The sequence below is a fragment of the Athene noctua genome, chromosome 2, assembly GCF_965140245.1.
Source record: "Athene noctua chromosome 2, bAthNoc1.hap1.1, whole genome shotgun sequence".
NCBI classification, from domain to species: domain Eukaryota; kingdom Metazoa; phylum Chordata; class Aves; order Strigiformes; family Strigidae; genus Athene; species Athene noctua.
This window is the reverse complement of record NC_134038.1, coordinates 149,693,041-149,711,786: the sequence shown is the minus strand read 5'-3', so window position 1 is coordinate 149,711,786 and position 18,746 is coordinate 149,693,041. Positions and strand designations below refer to the sequence as shown.

The 18,746-nt window shown below is 44.4% G+C and overlaps 1 protein-coding gene across 1 annotated transcript in view; it reads right to left on the bottom strand.

Moving 5' to 3' along the window:
- Nucleotides 1-737: 737 nt before the first annotated feature.
- SH3BP5 (SH3 domain binding protein 5) overlaps nucleotides 738-18,746 on the bottom strand; it is a 54,215-nt gene continuing 36,206 nt past the window's right edge. Inside the window, exons 5-9 of the mRNA XM_074900632.1 lie at nucleotides 12,952-13,082; nucleotides 9,046-9,088; nucleotides 6,862-7,081; nucleotides 2,919-3,176; nucleotides 738-2,195 (exon numbers count right to left, since the gene is read on the bottom strand). Coding sequence (XP_074756733.1) covers nucleotides 2,014-2,195; nucleotides 2,919-3,176; nucleotides 6,862-7,081; nucleotides 9,046-9,088; nucleotides 12,952-13,082 — 834 coding nt within the window. The 3' untranslated portion in view covers nucleotides 738-2,013. The remainder of the gene's footprint in view (nucleotides 2,196-2,918; nucleotides 3,177-6,861; nucleotides 7,082-9,045; nucleotides 9,089-12,951; nucleotides 13,083-18,746) is intronic.

Below are 18,746 nucleotides of genomic sequence, written 5' to 3'. Positions count from 1 at the left end.
GCAAACCCCATCAAAAAAAATCCAAACAACGCAGAACAATGTAATAGGGGTGACTAGCAAGTCTGCAGAAATAAGATACTCAGCCACGCATACCTCTGCTAATTTCTCTAACTGTATACAGCACAGACAGTAGCTTAACTACAAAAGCTTAAGCATTTAATACAATGTGGCACTACTACTGCTTTTCATTTCATATTTAACACTGTCAATCCCAGCTTTTCCCCAAGTAATGGTCACACCAGGAGCTGGAACTGCTGACTTCTTTCCTAAGCATTTATTGGGCTGGGAAATGCTAGTGGTGACAGAGTTCAGCCTTTCAGAAGATGTAAATATATAAATATTTAAAGCTATTAGAGCTTAAAAGCTACAGTGTGTTGAATCTAATGTTTATGAAAACAAGTTTCTTTACCTCCAGTTCTGCATGGCCTTACAGCAGATTTCAGCAGCATTAAGTACAGAGGTGTTCAGTAACAAAATGCCTTCCTCTCCTGCATACCATGGGATTTTGGAAAACTTGACCAACGCTGTGATCTCACACAGTTCAGAATAAAAAAGTGAACCATGGATGCAGGGATTCAGGAAGCCGGAAGGAGGTAACATACTGCAAAGGAATCTAATGACAAAGAGGAACAGCAGGCTGCAGTCTTCAACTGGAAGTGGGTATTTAAAGACTAAACTTGCTGCAGAAGATTCGGTTCTTAGCACTTGAGATACACTTAGCTTGCACAGAGTCAAAATGTGGAAAACAAAAATGTTTACTGTAGTGTGAAGAATTTTACATTAACTTGGAGAATAGATACACAAGCTGTGGCAGGGACAAAATACAACAGGACTGCAAAAGCATAGAATAGAAAATACTTGGGGGGCAATACTAAAATTCCCATCAAATTAACAATATAAACTGACATCTTAGATAAAATGGTGCTTTCAGAAATGCTTAGCCACCGAAACTGAAGAGTCCTAGGATTTTTACTACCACTTATTAGCATAATTACCAGATACTACTACTGCCTAACAGCTGCTGGCAAAACATGCCTGTGCCCTTTCTAGTCTTATTGAACACTTTCTCTAGTGCATACTAAAATCCCAAGTCCCTTTAACAGTTATAAAACCCCACACAGTACAACCTACGGGGAAACTTAAGAACACATCGTCAATCTACACTGGCAATTCCTTTTCTTCATGCATATTTCAAGGGCGAATCCCTTATCATAACAGTCCTGAAAACATCTATGACTCCCATTTTCGAGCGGAAAAAAAAAAAAACACCACTTAAAGTGCTGAAAAATAATACTTCACTTTTCAGGGGAGGGGAAGGGCAAGGGGCCAACCAACTCTTTTTGGTCACTGGCATCACCCTCAGAGTCCAAGACAGACTTGGGAAGGTGGCTACAAAGGGCCTACCACCACTGAGCGTTAGCAGCCCCCTCTCTGTCTGTCTGTCTCTTGCTGCCCGTTTTTATAGGCATGACTCATCTTTACCCTTTCTGTGAGCACCAAAGGAAGAGTGAAGGCTTTTAGACCCCACACATGCAACAGCTTTCCTGTATACAAAATATTTCTACAGTTTCAGCATAATACAGACAAATACGGATGTTTAAAGTATATGCCACTTATACTCAAGAGATCCACTGTATCTAAAGAGCATTTCATTCTACAAAACCGAAGCCAAACCGCCCTCTGCAAATGTCTGGCTTGAATTTCAGACCCCCTTCTGGCATGAATTTACACAGGAACATAACGAGTTATTGCTTCAGCCAGGCTGCTACAAAACAATTTACAAGTCTGTGTAATAGGAGCACAGCTTAAACATTTGATAACTTGTCCGGCCTACAAAGGATTTACTGAATAAAAACTTCAGCCCTCCACATCAATTAGACTTCTTAGTGCAGTTTTAAATTCTTAAACGCTTAAGATTTGGCATATATTATTGGCACAATGTTCTTCAAACACTTAGAAGTTCATGTATAAATATTTATACTCCCATTAATCAGGACAGGGCACAAGGAGGACTCAGCCAATCTGGGCAGCTTTTCTGCCTGCGCATATTCCCTCTTTGATTTTCATGCACTGAAGGGAGAGCTGCTTCAGCCGGTTATCCAAAGCCAGCCCTTCAGTGGAGCTGCTCCTGTTGCTGCTCCTGTTCTTGTTCACTCTGTCGCTTGTCTTGTTCTCAGCCCCTTCTGCCCTATCCCCTGCAAAGAAAGGATTAAACTAGATGTTAAACCCAAATTTTATTCTGCAACTTAAGCTTCAACTGTGTGCCTCTGCAGCTTCCTTTGCCAAAGTTAGAAAAAAAAAAAAGTATATATATATATATATATATGTATATATATATATATATATGAGCAGGAGCAAGATGTTTTAGCGAAACTGAAGTTGGCCTTCCTAGCCATGCTCATCTTGTGCACTGCATCAGCAAATTACAGTGTAAGCAGCATTAGGTTGGTGTACACAAGAGCAGTGGTAATCCTCTAGTCTGAATTTGTCAGCAAGGACTGGCAAAGCCTGTAAGAGGTTCCTTTTGGTTCACTATTTTTTCCTGCAAAGCAGGATTTTCAGCAAGCAGGATAGTAATTTAAAAACAAAACCAAAAAAAAACACAAAACCTCAGATTTTCCTTTAAATTAACATACCATCAGAATCCCACTGATCACTTATTTCATGAGAAATCTCGAACCTGTCCACTGAGCCAGAACTGGGGAACTTTCCCAGCCAGGAGAGGAACAATTAAAACATTTTAGATGTCATTGTTAACCGTGGGACGTGGGGCCTTCAAGAACTGCCTTCCCCATGGAAGCAGCCAGCGGGTCAGAGCTCAGTGAGCTGGTGATACACCTAGGGCAGCTGCGAAGGTTTTCCTGCTCCCTTTATAAAGCTGAAAAACATTGGCCCGGGGTGTATCCAGCCGTGCATACCTCTTTCCACTTCGCACTCGGGGGAGGATGCCCCGCTGCATTCGCTTCGGGGGCCGAGGACAGGAAAGATCATCCCAAACTCAGAGAGGGATACAGAGCTGGGCAGATCCAGGCTTCCAGGTCGCGTCGCAGGAGGAAACTGAGCGGACACCTCACAGGGGCTCGTAGGGCCGGAGCTGAAGCTGGACACTGACTGAGTTTCTGAATCTTCAGATACAAAGCTGCTGCCGTTGTCATCCTCAAACACTTCTGAAGCCACTGCAATGTTTGAAGAACATCCCATTAGCAAACCTATCCCCCTCGGGCGCCTTCCTGGGCAACAGCAGTGTCTCAGGTTTGGGTCTCCTGTACGTGCATGTCCTGCCAACCCAGAAGCTGCCTCTTCTCATACTCTGCCCCTTTGCAAAGCCCGAACCCAGCATTTCGTAGGTGGAACATGAAGGCCTGATTCTGCTTTGAGGACCAGCACACCTGCTAGCTGTGTCCTGCAAGACCAGCTCTATGCTAGCTACTGCTCCTCATGCCAAGACACTCTTGGATTTTCACTGCGGCCCCCTGCCCAGCTGGCCTTGTTCCCTTGACTTCAGCATGTAACTTGGGCCAGGGCCTAGTCCCCTGTGCCCGCTTTAGCCGGCAGCATCTTGATCCCAGCACAGACTCCTGGTTATTTAAGGCTCTAATTAGAAGGCAGATTGCTTTCACCCTATCTTCCCACTTTTGCAGTTAAAATCCAGCATGAACTTCTAAGATCCCTTTTTGGATGAGGATCACTAAGCAACACCAAATTAAAAAAAGCCCCACCCACATGTATCATTTTCCCTGCTCATGTTTGCTCAGATCTGAATCATAATTAAAGCAAACCAACTCCAAAGTGTCTGGCTACATTTAGTAGCAGGCTCTTTGTTAGCAACAGGAAGAGGAATCCATCAAAGAAGGTTCCATTTTGTGCAACACAGGGGTGTAGATTTTGCTAAAATTCAACATTTTTCAATCTTGGCTCATTGCATGATGGGAACCTATGAACCAAAGATTTCTGCAGACAAGTAGGCTCACTGGGATCAGAAAGCTTTTTACATGCATCCGTCTCTGCACCACAAAAGTGTGTGCTGGAGCCACACTAGTCTGAAGAAGTCCCACAAATAGCAAGACATTTACAGTGACCTGAAGTAATCTTCAATTACGCCTCCTTGCAATTCCTGCCATTGTTAGAGAGGCTCAGAACTGCCTTGAAAGAGCGGCAGGAGCCAAGCAGCAACGTTAATGAAATGGCTCAAAGGAGAAGATTCAAAGTAGTTCTTCCATTACCCTGGCAGCCTGGGGCTCACGTGCACCGCTCAGACACAAAGGGTGCCAACAGAGGCAGCTACCGGCCTGGTTACTGCAGACATGTTCAGCCTCTTCCTGCTGTATTTGCAGACTGCAGAACAGTACCTACACATTGCAGAACTGACCTAAAAGGCTTCAAACGGAAAATGGATAACAGCATCATCCACCTTCCTTAGCCCCCTCTCAGACACATTTTTACTCAGAGTCTCTCAGCTTGTTGTGATTTGGGTTTTGTTGTTTTGTTTTTAATAATGTCAAACCCAAGACTGTAGAGTGGTCTTTCTTCTCACACATTGTGTTTTATCAACATATGGTGAGCCATACAGATAACTTTGCAGAGGGTGAAAGCAAAAAATGGTTGGGCAGAACAAGGTGTTTCCAGTTACAGGAGCCCTCTGCTTGGCAAGAGGCACTTACACCGGCTAGTCTACAACAAGCACGACTTAAACCATAGCTTATTTATCTCAATCTAAACTTACCATACTGTGAGACACGATTTATAACTCCTTGAAACAAGGACTGAGAAGAACAGCCTGAGAAAGAGAGGATGATGGAGAGGAGTGGAGGCCCTCCAAGCCAAGGAATGTCTCAAACACTCGCCAGTAACAAAACTACAGTCACAGGGCAGATAGGGTGGAGTCTGGAGCTGATCAGGCTGCCTGGGTAGCACAGGGTGCAGCTGGAGGAGGGAGCCTGTGGAGGCAGGATGGTTCTGCTTTGGTGCATCCGCTAGTTTCAAGGCCCATCTGTCCCATGAATGACCTTTGCTTCATTAACCATGAAATGCATATTAAAGTTGACACCCCTGCTTATGCTAATGAAGATTAACAAGATCATGCTAATTACATCATCCCATGAAACACCTTGCCCCTCCCCAGACATGGGATACGTAGTCAGGTGGATCAACCTAAGGAAGGGACCCAAGGAAAGTGTGTATAAACTGGGGGGGAAGGGGGGGAAACAGGAAGTGAGGAGTGGGGAAAAAAAAAAAAAAAAAAAAAAAAAAAAAAGTTGTGAAGTGAAAGAAGATGGATGCATCCTTGAACCTTCGCCGGTTGGACTGACATAAGAATCCAGGCTGGTGATCTCTATTTCTATCTATCTCTCTTCTTTTTTCCCTTTTTCCTTATTATCATTAGGTAACACAAGGCATACTATATTATTTGCCATAAGTCATTACATAATTAGTCAATTATTGTGTATAATTAGTGCATTGTGGGAAATTGAAAAAATATCTGGATGTTAAGACTCATCTCAATGTTGTCCACTCCATTGGGGATTTATGAATCTAAGTCACTTGTCTCCCTCATTTGAGCAGCTGGTGACACGTACCACCCAGGAGCATCTGCTAGGGCCAAAAAACTCTTGCTGATGATGAGGTGTTTTATTCAACTCCAGCAGACAGAAATCAAGATGTAAAGAGGCCTTGGCGGAACCTCCCACCATGTTACAATGCACGAGAGCTTAACCTGTCGAGGCTATTTTGGTTATTATGTCTGTCAGGCTGCTAGTCCTGCCCTGTTGTAACCCAGTTCTGCGCTGGCACTAACTGCAACCTGGAGTCCTTCCACAGATGTCAGACTGTGCAATGCAAAGAGAGGGATGAGCCCATCCTTGCCTGCAGCCTCAGCAGCGGCCAAGAGAGCCAGCAAGTCCTTGCTCTGAATTCACTTTCCTGGCTCCTTCTGCTCCTACATACCATCCCCTTGAATTCCTTCAGCACAGGAAAACCCTCACCACAGTTATACCTCAGGCTCCTGGGAGGCATTCGGGTATCCAAAGAGGTAATCCCTGCCTAACTCAAAAGGCTCAACCTTGGGACTTTAGGGAGCCAGAGGATACAAAACCCCACTAGATCAGCGGGCTCAGACACTGTAATTGCTTGCTGTGGCAACTCAGGCCCCAGGGACACAGTACTGAAGGAGGGAGCTCCAGCACACCAGGCAAAAACTCCTGCCACTGTGGAGGATGGAGGCCAGCCCAGCGCTGCCTCCCAGTTCCCATGGCACAGCTGGGATGTACCACAGACCTACAGAGCCTCGGCACTGGTACTCACAAGGGCACTGCACATTCAGCCTGCAGGTCATGTCATTATGAACTCCTGCAATCCTGACCTAGACTTTTCCCTGCAGAAACGGAGCTGCAATAGAAATTAAACTGGGATTTGTGGGACTGAGCAGAAAAAAAAAAAAAAAAAAAAAAGACTTTCTGCATCAAGAAGGGAAGAAGGTGTCCAGGAGGAAGGAAAAAGTGGGCCACATGCAATGGCCATCTATCCACTTTCATCTGGAGCCAGGACAACACCAACAACAGCATCACTGGCTTAAAAATCAGATGCATGCTGTGAAGAGCATTCATTTTGTTCCTTTCATACAAGACTACAAAACCCAACAGCAATGCTAAGAAAACAGCTGACGCTCTTCAACTCATATTCCTTCCCCTTGAAAACTGGCTACTAAAGAATACAATCAGCTGTGATAAGAAGCATAACAAGCTAGCCAAAGTCCCACAACAGCCAGCAAATTTCGAACTGCAGAATACACAAAGCAACCTTCACCTCAGCATTTCTTACGATGCCCATGGGATACTCCCAGGCACGAGAGCACTCTGTACTCACTGGAGATGGTGTCCGACTCTGATTTATTTGCTGACAGGTCTTCCACAGAGGTATTGCTCCCTTCAGCACCCACGCCACATCCTCGCGGCCCCATGGCAGTGGACCGTCTCCTCTCATGAATCTCATCTGAGATCATCTCCAGGTTTTTCAGGGCAGTCTTATACTCTCCCTTTGCCAGGGCCAGTTTTGCCTGAAGGTCATCCACCATCTTCTTCAGTTGCTAACAAGAGAGACAGGTATTAGATGTGCTTTCATTATGAACAACACACAATATGAAGTTCTCATTACATGTCTACCTGACCTGGCTGTGCACCAGCAAGCTAGCATGAACCAAGGTTCATATCGACATGATGGGAGAGCTCCTAATTCAAAAGCACCCCTGTACAAGCAGTGGCACTTGTCCAGGAGACAGCATCAAGGCAAACCACGGCAGACAGGAGCTAGGACTGCCTCTGGGGTGTGGTAACGCCTCCAACTAAGCACAGAGCAGGGGTCCCTTGGACAGAGCACAGAGCAACTAAGCACAGAGCAGGATCTCTTGTTAACATGAGTGCAGCTCTCAACAGTATGTCGCTGCTTATCCCACAACCACCCCAAAGGACTTGCTGGCAGCCCCTGTCTGCATGGCACAGCATGGCTGCGAGTCATCCCTAAAGGGACTAAGCCTCACTCTGCCCTGGGCACCAAACCTGTCACTTCTTGGTCACTAAACCTGCAAACCAGAAAGCAGCAAACCTCAAACCCTGACAGCTGTAACACTGTAAATCCTGTATCCTAGACACAAACCCCACTCTAAATCAAGGGCAAAAGTGTTGTACACCCTATCCCCCAAAGGGAAAACACCACTTAAGTATCTATAGCTGTCTCAACTCTGGTTTATATTGTACACTAAAAGCAATCTGTGATGTCTTTTGTATTAAATTTTACAAAGCCGTTCTTCAGGAAGGCACCGAGCAGCTGTCACGGAGAAGCAACAGGCTCCCAAACAGCAGGCCTTCGCCCATGGAGAAAGAGAGATTTCTCAGAAGGCGGCTATAGCCAGAAGGGACAATCGGGCTGGCACCCAGCCCAGGACAGGTGAGGGTTTGGCTCCATGCAGCGGCTGCCGACCACAACGGCACAGGCAGGCAAGACAGAGGAGCAGAGGGCAGCCCAAGCCTGGACCCTGGCAAGGAAAAGGTGCACACCTAAGTCTCTGTGGCTTATAAAGAGCTGTTGCATCTCAAGCAGCCCAGAGAAGGGCTCACAGAGGTGGTGTGGGACATACCTTGCATCCCAGGCAAGGAATGGGAATCTTCTAGCTAGGCTCCTTCTGACCTAGCACCCTGCTGGAGCCTTCCTGCACCCAACAGTGGCCAACAGAGCAAGGCAACGTACTCCACTCAGACCCTGTGCATGTCCCACACACCTACAGCACCAGCCACTACCCTTCAGCTTGGAGCCAGGCTCCCAGTTTCTGAGGGCCACATGCAGCAAAAGTCACACAAATAGAAACACAGCGATTCCTGCATTTGAATTTTTAGTGCAACTTTGCTCTCCCACCCCTGGCAGCTCCAAGGCTAAGGACTGCAATAGCAGGGCTTACCATCCCGTGCACAACTGCCATGCCCACCCTGGGGCCACTGTGCCCTGCAAGGCACATGCTGTGCCCAAGCACTGGCTAGACATCATCTCACCACACAAACTGCTGCAGAGAGATGCCAAAAAAAACCCTGGCAGCCTATCCAGCCAAACCCAAAATCCCACTTCTGCCAAGCCCAAAATCAGAAATTCACATCTGCGTGATGTTTGGGAACTACAAGCAGGTCACTTGTTCTGTTGATTCACCCAACCAGTGAACAGAAAAGAGCCCCCCAAGCACAGTTAAACAGTCTGATGCATAAAATATAGGAAAACAAACAAATCAACCAACCAACCCCAGAGACTTCAAACTACAAGTAAAGACAGTCAAACTGTATTTGTTCAGTTCTGGCACTAAGCTGCAGGGTTTGAACACTCTTAGTTCACACGAGGAAACAAAGCCTCTCTTAGTCTTTTATCTTTAAAATGTGCTTAGCAAATTGCTCAAGAGGCTTTGAATTGGTTTTGTACAGAAATGAAACACAGTTGTTGGAGCACTTTAGATGTAATTTCATATTTACCGTAAGCAGTAGTGTTTCACAAGGATCTGAATTACATACGTACCTCTAGTTGGACATAGTACTTTGCCTTCAGTTCAAAATAAGGTCTGTGGAAAAACAAAGAACAATTGTTTACAATCACTGGGATTGAATGCAGAGTAGTGGAGTGGGAGTTGCTTTCTTCGTAGCATTAACATAGCTATTCTCTGTTTTGCTGCAATCCCGGGAGACTACTATCTAGATGATAGAACACCTACATGTTCTCTCAATGTCTCTCTTTTCCCCTCTAATATATCTATTTCTCATGAGTCTTTTGACCTAAATACAAATTGCAAAATTCCAGTTTTTAGAGTGGACAGTATAATTCCTTCAGGCCTGGATTCTGCAAGATATTTAAATGTAATGTTCAGCTTCAGGCATAGGCACCCTCCCCGTAACCATCTAATTTCTGAGCTCGCAGCACATGTAAATTCCCCACTGAAGGTGAACCTTAGACTTCCCCATGTGCAGATGGGGGTGTGGAGGGACAGGTCTTAGGTTTTTCAGTGAAGGAGAGGGAATGGAGGGAGGTCAGAGCACCACGTGCAAGGGCACAGCACTTCCCACCAGTGGTCCACCAGGAGCTTCCCTTCCGCTCTCCAACAGTTTGCTTGGACATGGAGGACAGTGTCACACCCAGTCTGTTTCCCACTGCAGACAACAAAACTTGCTTGTATGGTTGCAGGAGGACAGGGACACAAGAGGTAGAGTACAAAGGCTAGAAACCACATCCCAGCTTCAAAGTTTTGAAGCCCACAAGCCAATATTGCCTGATTTCTACCCTGACAGCAAGCTTCTGAGCTGTAAATCCTACTGCAGCTACATTTTCGACTGTGCACCAGAACTCAGGAGCATAGAACTGTGGCTTTCTGATCCTGTATGCTTTGACAAGTTAAATTCACTACACAGTCGTACACAAAATAACAGAGTCACATTTCCCTATGATCAGATTATTTTGTAGCTTCTATATTTTTAATCAATGCCCCTATTGCCACTAGGAGCACACAGCCAAGCCTTGATGTTTCCAGATCTCTGACCCACTCAAACCGCACCTCTTCCTTCCCTCTCTGGGACAAAAACCTGCCAAAGTCTACACAGATGGATCTGCCAGGCACAGTAAAACATCGCAGCTGGGAGTCTGTATCCAACAGCTGAAGGACTCTTGCAGCTGTACCCCAAAGCGACAGGAGGGCAGAGACACAGACAAAATGGTGTTGTGGGGAAACATGTGCAGGGTGAAACACACTCACCTCAGATGACCTGATTTTCTCCCTTCCTTACCCTAGTGCCAACTGGGAGGGAATAACCAGGCTTGAATCCTAACCTCCCATCAGCTTCCACAAGCCTTGGGGAGAAGTCCCCTTTCTATCAGCAAACAAGCATGTGTGTGGTTGTGTGGTGTGAAAAAAATAATATAAACACATATGCATGGATGTGTGTGTGTACAGACGTGTAGGTATACACAAATATACACACACGAGAAGGCATGTTTACAGGTAACAGACAAGCAAGATGCCACCTAAGCCAGGAAAAGGATACCAACAGCCTGACATGTAGAAGCTCAAATGCAAGCACTCTTCCTCACTCATTGCTAACACACAGCCGAGCATGTGATGCCAGCAGAAGGCAATGCACTGGCAGGGGAGGGGCTCGCATCTCCTTGGGTCACTACATTCTCTTACATCCACGACCCCGTAACTATTGAGACCTGGTCCATGACACAGCAGGGCCAGGGAATCATTCACAGATGAAATCAGCATCTTACGTCATCAGTTGTCAAAGTCCAACGCAGTGCATAGCCAAGCAAAGTGCTTTTTAAGTAGATGACAGGAAGAGCGAAAGGCACTTTGCCCGAGTCACTGGAGCAGAAAGTGACTTCCAAAAACCAGCTAACACAAGCAAGTTCATTACCCAGAGGCATTAAGCCAGAAGATCTGGCGACTGTTAAGAACATGCAGCCGTATGCACATTCATAGCTTACAAGCAAGTAAGCACCCAGAAACAAAATTAAAAGCAAAAACCAAAACAAAACAATCCAATAATCATCCACTCATCAACTTTACATCGCAAATCCATCTAAATTACTTTCCTCCTGGCTATCCCAGTCTTACTTTCAAATAGTAATGCTTTAAGCATCTCAATCCAGACTGAAGTGAGGAGCAAATGCAAATCCTTTTTTGCATGGAAGAGCAACTCATTCAGCATGCCTACTCACGGGTTTATAGAGAGAGGATGGACAACATGGGCCTGAAAGGCCCAGATCTTACAGCCAACACTCCCACACCACCCAGCGAGAAAGGTAGAGCAGTTTGCTGGGGTTAAATCCCTCCCAAACAGCAGCTAGTAGCCAGTTACACCCTACAATATAAGCAGCCACAAATTCAGCACCCTCATTTCCCAGTTTTATGCAGCCACTTGACAGCACTGATGTTGTCAGCTCACTTTCAATTTTCTTTTATGTGAAGATATGCTGAGAGACGACTGACATTTCTAACATCCCTGTCACATGACTTCAAATACATTCACAATAAGCCTGATTGCGCATCTTCCACTTTAATACAAGGTTAGAACTGGTGTTTCTGTACACCCCTTATTAAAAGATCTCCAAGCCACCCTACCTAGGTGGTTTATGCTGCAGTCAGCCCTGCTGTGAGACAAAGGAATATGTTGCGATCCTTTCACGCAAGTGAAAACCAGCTTGTCCTGAGGAGAACGACACAAGAAAACACCCCCATGAGGGTAGTTTCAGCAAGGAAATGAAGACTCAGAAGGCAAATCACACGAGGCGTAGCTGGGGCTTCAGGCTCAGCACCATCATTGTTATAAAAAGGTATGTAGGACCCCACTGACAATTTATCAGGGTCTTTATTTTAAATCTTATTGTCAGGAAGGAACTCCTAGCAGCCAGACCACTTCTCAGATATTGCTATAATCCAGAGGAATCTGTCATTTAGTGATCTGATGATGTTTTTCACAGTCCCTGTGCAGTGCTAGACAAACAGCATGCAGCTCATTCTAGGAAGCCACACTGCTGCACTCTTTCAGCAAACATGCTTGAATCTTCCTTGAGAAGTGCTAATCCTTTCTTGAATTGAGCAACCACCAATCAAAATAGATCTTTAGTTGACCGATTTCACCAAAAAGTCATTTTTAGATGGAGGGATTAAAAGCCAAATACAGCAAGCAGATTGTTTAGACAAGCTACAGTCTGGAAATATAACGAAAGCAACTGTGAAACATAAAGAGGATTAAGAATTGGTTGTAAACAGGGCCAAAATTTTGAACAGGTTCTAAGCAAAAAGCTGTTTCACTTCTCTGCAACAGAGCAAAATTGCACATCAAATGCAGACACATTTAATAATGACACTTGCTGCTTATCTATGCTCTCTGAAGTGCGTTGCCTTCCCCAAGAACAGCTCTTGGACAGCTTTGCTATAGCAGCGTTAGGAAGTAAACAAGTCTGATGTACAGCATGCTACTCCAATGCAGTCTCGCACCTTTCAGGTTTCTGTCACTTGCTTTGTTGCTCTCCTAACTAAAAATAAGAACTAAACTGCAAACAGGCCTACGCTGCAAAACATCCACACAGAGCTCTGTAGTTCTGTAGGCAGCATCTATGGGAATCCCTTGAGCCTGTTTCTCAAGTCACATGCCACCAAAGGGTTCAGTGCACTAGAACAAGACTGAGGATAAGCCCAGAAAAGGTTTCTTACCCCATTTAGTTCATCTGTCTATCAAGTCAGGTGCTTCAGAAGGCACTTAGAAGGACAAATGCAAGCACTAATACCCCTACCTGTTGTGCTGTGAGGCTGTCACAGGCAGACAGGAGCCCCAGGCAACACGCTTTCACAAGTTTAAAAAAAAACCAAAGAATCGGTATCTCCCACAGACAGATTTCACCACTAAACTCATCTCCAAACGTAAAACCTACTTTGATTTATTGATGGCTCTTTTCAGCTTCTTCTCCAGCTGTTTCATCCTTCCCATAGCAGCATTGTATTTGGCTGCAGTCTCCTTGTGAACCAACTCACTTCTTGTTTTGGTCTGTTCCGCCTCCATGACCTTCAAGAGGAAAAATACAGGTTGAGTGGCAAGACACAATGTTTCATTTCTTATTATTTTTTATTAACAGCATCTTTATAATATCTCCAGTCAGCTCATGGCAGGAAAGTGAGGGTGTAAAAAAAATTGCTTTCAATGAACCTACTAACAAGTCTTTCCTGAAAGGAGCAGCAATATGTCAAAGTAGCGAATGCTGTGCTAATTATGACAGAGGCGATGCAGCTTCTTGCATAATAGCTCTTACCGGAAGTTCAGAAGAACCTCAAATTTTGGGATCATCCATTTTTTAACCCAGTTAGATATACAGGAGCAGAACAGCACTAGGAGAAGTCACCCAGTTACATTTAACAGCGCTGTTTGTGTTCCCTCCTGCTTCTCTCACGGGAGCCTGCCTTCCCCAGCGGAGAGCTGGCAGGCTGCTCAGCCCCCGGCTGCAGTCCCACCACTTTGCAAAGAGCTGAAAACCAACCACAGCAGTGGGAGGACTGAAATGCAGTTCAGCCTGAAGCATCAGTCACCAGAAAATGGAGTGTCCAGTGACTGCCGGTTTGCAGAAGGCCAGGAAACAGGCTTTTCTCTTAAAACGGCGGACCAGCCTCAAATCATGGTTTTAACACTGAAAATGCACAACGGCTCAAGCCCGGAGCTGACACCCCTGTCACACAGACAAGGGGAGCTACGCTGGCAACCAGACCATTATCCAGGCAGAGAGATGCTTCACGCGCAGCAGTCCCAGGCCCAACACATCAGCTGCTCTCCATGGCCAGTCTGGGCCTTCCCTAGCCAGTCAGGCTGCAGCCCTGCACACAAGCTAACAAATTCTATAAGAAATCATTTCTTCAAAGCTCTATAAACAAACGCTCACTGCTGTGGCATTTTGCAGCTATTAGGAGTCCTCAAAAGCAACAGGAAAAGTAAATGTCCCTCTACTAGCTGCTCTGCTGGTATCCCATAGTCACGCTTTGCCAGTAATTCTATCCAGGGTACTTCTATTGTGCAAATTTGAAATGTCAGAACTGTAACTCATAAAATCTGTCACCCTTAATGCACTAGCAGTCAAGATCCAGCCAGGGAGGTAACTGATTTGTTTAAAGTAAGAAGAGTGGTGTCACCTCTCCATTGGCCTGGCAATGAGAAGAAAGCAGGCAGTTTTCAGGCTCCCTCTCTTGAAGCTATGAAGGTATCCATACAGACAGTGGCAGGACTCGATCTCCAGTACTGAACTTTGAAATGACTCAGCTGTGAAACCAACCACTCCACAACTTCAAGCAAATTTGCTCCAACTGGCTCCAACCACCAGAATGTGCATCTGAGCGCTCCGATCCAGAAAGAGAGAATATTCAAGATATCTTGATTTTAAATAACCTCATCCATAAAGGTCTAATTTCTTGAAAGTGTCCTTGCCCTCAGGCTAAAATGAATAGGGAAAAAGCACAGTCAACTTTGACTAGCTTGGAGTGCTGCTCCTCTCAGAAAAATGTCATGTTGTCCTTTCTGATGCCTAAATGAAAGTGGGAAACTGCTACATGCCAAAGCTGAACTACCATCAGCATCAACTAGAAGCTCTTGCTGCCACAACTGAAGGCCACAGTTTGCTCATCTGCACACACCACTTATTATTAAACAAAGAAGTTGCTACAGAACTTTACACTACAAGAAAGATTTCCAAAGGCTCTTTAGGTTAGATATAAAATAATATCCTCAACTCCAACACTCTTCAACTATTTTATATATAAATAAGGCATCCACTTCCAAAGAAAGGTCAAAAAATAATCTATCAGATTCTTAACAGGCTCTCACCTGCATCCTGAAAACAAGTTGCAGCCTCTTATCTTGAACTACTGTTCAAAAGCTAGGTTGATGCAATGACTTTCCCTAGCGAAATATGTCAGACAAGGCTGGTTTTAGCGTGGAAGTCTCTTAAATTAGAATGCAGTCTCCAAAGACTGCACAGAAGCTAGTTCGCCTTCTTTATAGCGTGGCAAGGAAACTGCAGTTTCAAAATGCTGGGAGCTACAAAATAATGGAGCGGCTGGAATTTGCCAATGCTCAATTAAATGTCAATCCCTCACATCCATTCTTAGGGCAAAATCAGCGTCAGCTTTGATATCTGAGATGAACCACATGATAAGTACCACCAGCATCAGGGTCATAAAGCAGGTTTGGTATCCAGTACCGTGTTGATTTTGCACATCTTTCATACCAAACAGCACAGAAATGCTGAGCCCTGAAGAACTGGGATTTGAGGATGACAGATCGTACATACCTCAAAATATCTGACAAAATATGGAATTTGCTGCCAGCCATATATACCCATGTTCATTACCCTTTCTAGAAAGAAAAAAAAAAAAAAGGTTATATACTTCATCCTTTTGAGAAATCAGTGACGTAAGGAAAACCATTTCCCCCCACTGCCTTGTTTTCCTATGAGCATTCTGTCATCATATTCACATTATCCTCACAAGTCTGCAGAGAGGCCAGAGACAGCCTGAAGGTACACTGAGGCTGAGAACAATATCTGGAAGACTGTGAGGTATCTCTGTGGAGATCCATCACCGGGCCAAGATGCATTTAAGCTTTTCATTCAGACAAGAAACAAAAAGATCAAACACCCCTCTGCAAAAGCCAAATGGCCTTTAAATAGAGAACCTGTTCATCAGGGCAGGTGGATAGAAACAGACTGCAAACCATGCTGCCACCTCTATATCTGGCAGGTTCAGTGTAAGATCAGATAGGGAAACCCCTCACCTTTTAAAAAGGTCTTAGAGGAACGACCAATAAGGCTTGTGTGGGAAAGAAGTACTTTTAATCAGACCTAATATGGCTGGGGAGAAAGCAATCTTATATGGACTTGTAAACAAGCTTTTGGCCACAGTTACCATATAAGCTGTTTTCTCTAGTAAAAGTCACTATCGTCTATCACCAGCCTTGCCTTGCTGATGGTCCTAAGCCATCACAGATGCAACAGCGTCGCTTAGAAAAAGGCAGAGATAAAAGTGAGGATGACACCTCTTCAAATTAAGACTGCTCAAGACACACCTCTCCTCCTTACGTTGTACCTGCTGTTCATACCCTTGGGTTGAGCAGGGGACACTCTCACACAAAAACATCCAGAGTGGGTCAACTTCTAGGATGTCCACACATTCACTAGACATTTCTGTAGCCCACAGCTGTCCTTAATTACTACATCAATGAATTACTACTGTTTCTCTCTCAAAAGTCTTAAACCGATGGCTCTTCTAGGGAAAGAATTAGAAATAAAAGATAAGAGATGATGCAAGCTCAGTGAACCAGGGGGGGCAGAATCAACAATCCAAGGGATTACATTTAACCCCTGCATTTCCCGGGTGAAGTGACAGAGAGATTAGGGCACGGAAGGATGTGGATATTTTGTTGTTTCCTTCACAGACTTTTCTTTCCTCCCGCTCCTTTTCTCCACGTATTTCTATCTACAAGAAGTATCTCTTCTCTCTACATCATGACAGCACCCACGCATCTTACACCGACAGATGGTACTTCACGGTGTAATATCAAAGGGAGCTTCACAAGCCAAATTAAACCAAGAGAGAGCATGCCTCCGCCCTCTTCACTCTCCCCTTATCCCTTCCTTTTTAAAATGTCTCATGATCAAGAGCCAAAACATTTCTTCTCCCTGCCAGAATTTATGAACTGAACATATCTCAGGAAAGACTGTAAAAGCAGAACCTTTTTAAGATTGCAGATTGCATCAGCAATTAGAAATTAGCAGTTTCTCTTGAAATTCATAAAGGATCTTCCTTTCTGCTCCAGCTTGTCTCAAACTTGAGGTAACACATCTGTCAGCACTCTCCTTTTGTAGACATTTATGAATGATTTTCAACAGGAGTATAAATGCAAAGATCTCTCTCCTTCAGCCCTTTTATAGCCCTGCTCTCTGCACCCCAAACCACAGCATTATAATTCAAGGTACCAGCAGATAGGCAACACACTTCCTCTTCCCAAAAATATTTTCTCCAAATTTTAAAGACAAACTGCAGTTACCGAAACCCTGGTAAGCCAATGGCTAACAGTGAACAGTACTTTTCTTCTCCAGGCAGCTTAGGAGCTCATCAAACCTGTTTACGCACAAGCTAGGTGACTACACTTCCATTATAATAAACAGAGAATTCATCTTACAATGAACTTGCCCCTCTGGTCATATAAACTGTTTTCCAGACACCATCTACTTATTGATCAGACCTCCTTTGACTATAATGGAAGTTTAGGCAAGTAACTGGGACATACAAAATAATGTTCTAGACACATGAAACTGATGAACTAAATCCCAGCCTAAGTGTCATTATACTTATCTCAGATCTGTGAAGAAATGGACATCTAGGGAAAAAAAAAAAAGCAACACAGGAATTTACCCAAAAACAGACATCGAGCGAAGAGTAGAAGTGGGTGAAGCAACTGCCAGACTTGCAGGATCGCACCACAGTCCTGTGCTTCACTGTGGTCAACACAGACACGGGCTCAAGTACAGACATCTACAGAGATGAGCTGCATCTCTGCAGTACAGGCAGGCAGGCATCCAGCTCCTATTTAGGCACCCAGCTTCCTTTGGAAACACAGCTCAAACTGCAAGGTGAAAAAATTGCTGAGTGACAGCCTGTACTCCCTGTACCTATTCATGCTGGTCCTGTCTGCACCACGAATAAAGAAATCTTCCACATGTTATGCTTCCAGCCCACCCAGGATAAGCAAAATTTCAGTAACTCTCCCATTTCTTACCAGTCAAATTATATCATTTTCTATATCAGTGGCTACAACAGCCTTATTTACAGTAACCAGTCAGACTGTCACATTAAAAATAGCGTTAATAGCTTTTCAGTTTATGAACAAAAATCAATTACAACATGCAACCTTTATCTCCATTTCCTTCCAGCGAGGGTCTGCAAAGAGCATTTCCTGTTTGGTACTCTGGAACCCAAGTCTTTGTCCACAGCCATTGGGTCAAGTGCAAAAGTAACCTGGCAGTATTTCCATACATGCCTGTATAAAAAATAAGCATCTCGTTTGTTCTCTTGACTACCCTTTTCCTTTATGCTCTCTGTTTGTATTGTTTGTCAGCTACCAAGCTCCTACAGGGCTTGGGGTTTGTTCCAAATTCCAGATTAATTCAACAGAGCCTGCTACCTCTGCCTAAGAATAGCAAATAAAAACACTATTCTTGCCTGACATTTCTGTCAATAAAGAAACAAATTAATTAGTAGCCCACCTCTAACATTTGGCATAGAGGTGCTTTTCTGCCCTTGATTCATTGCTGTACAAGGCCCAGTGCAAGATTAATCTCTGCCCAATGCAACTGTCGTTATAAATGTAGGCAAAAAAAGCTAGCAAATGCAAACAACTAGAGTACAAAAACTATCTCCAAGAGTGATTTTATACATGGAAGTAGAGTAATTCTATTGCTTAACTCTCAGACTTCACCCTCAGAAACAGTTTTTTCCATTAGTAATTTCTAATGTAATTAATAGTTAACAGTCTCTGTTAACAGGAACACTGTGGCATTCAAGGAGGACTTTTGTTCCAGTAGATCTCATCCCCCAAGCTGTTTTCATTCATAGATTGGTAGGGAATTATGATGTTTTCTGCTCCTTGAGACATCAGTTATTCTGTTTACTTCACTGAACTCCAAGTACT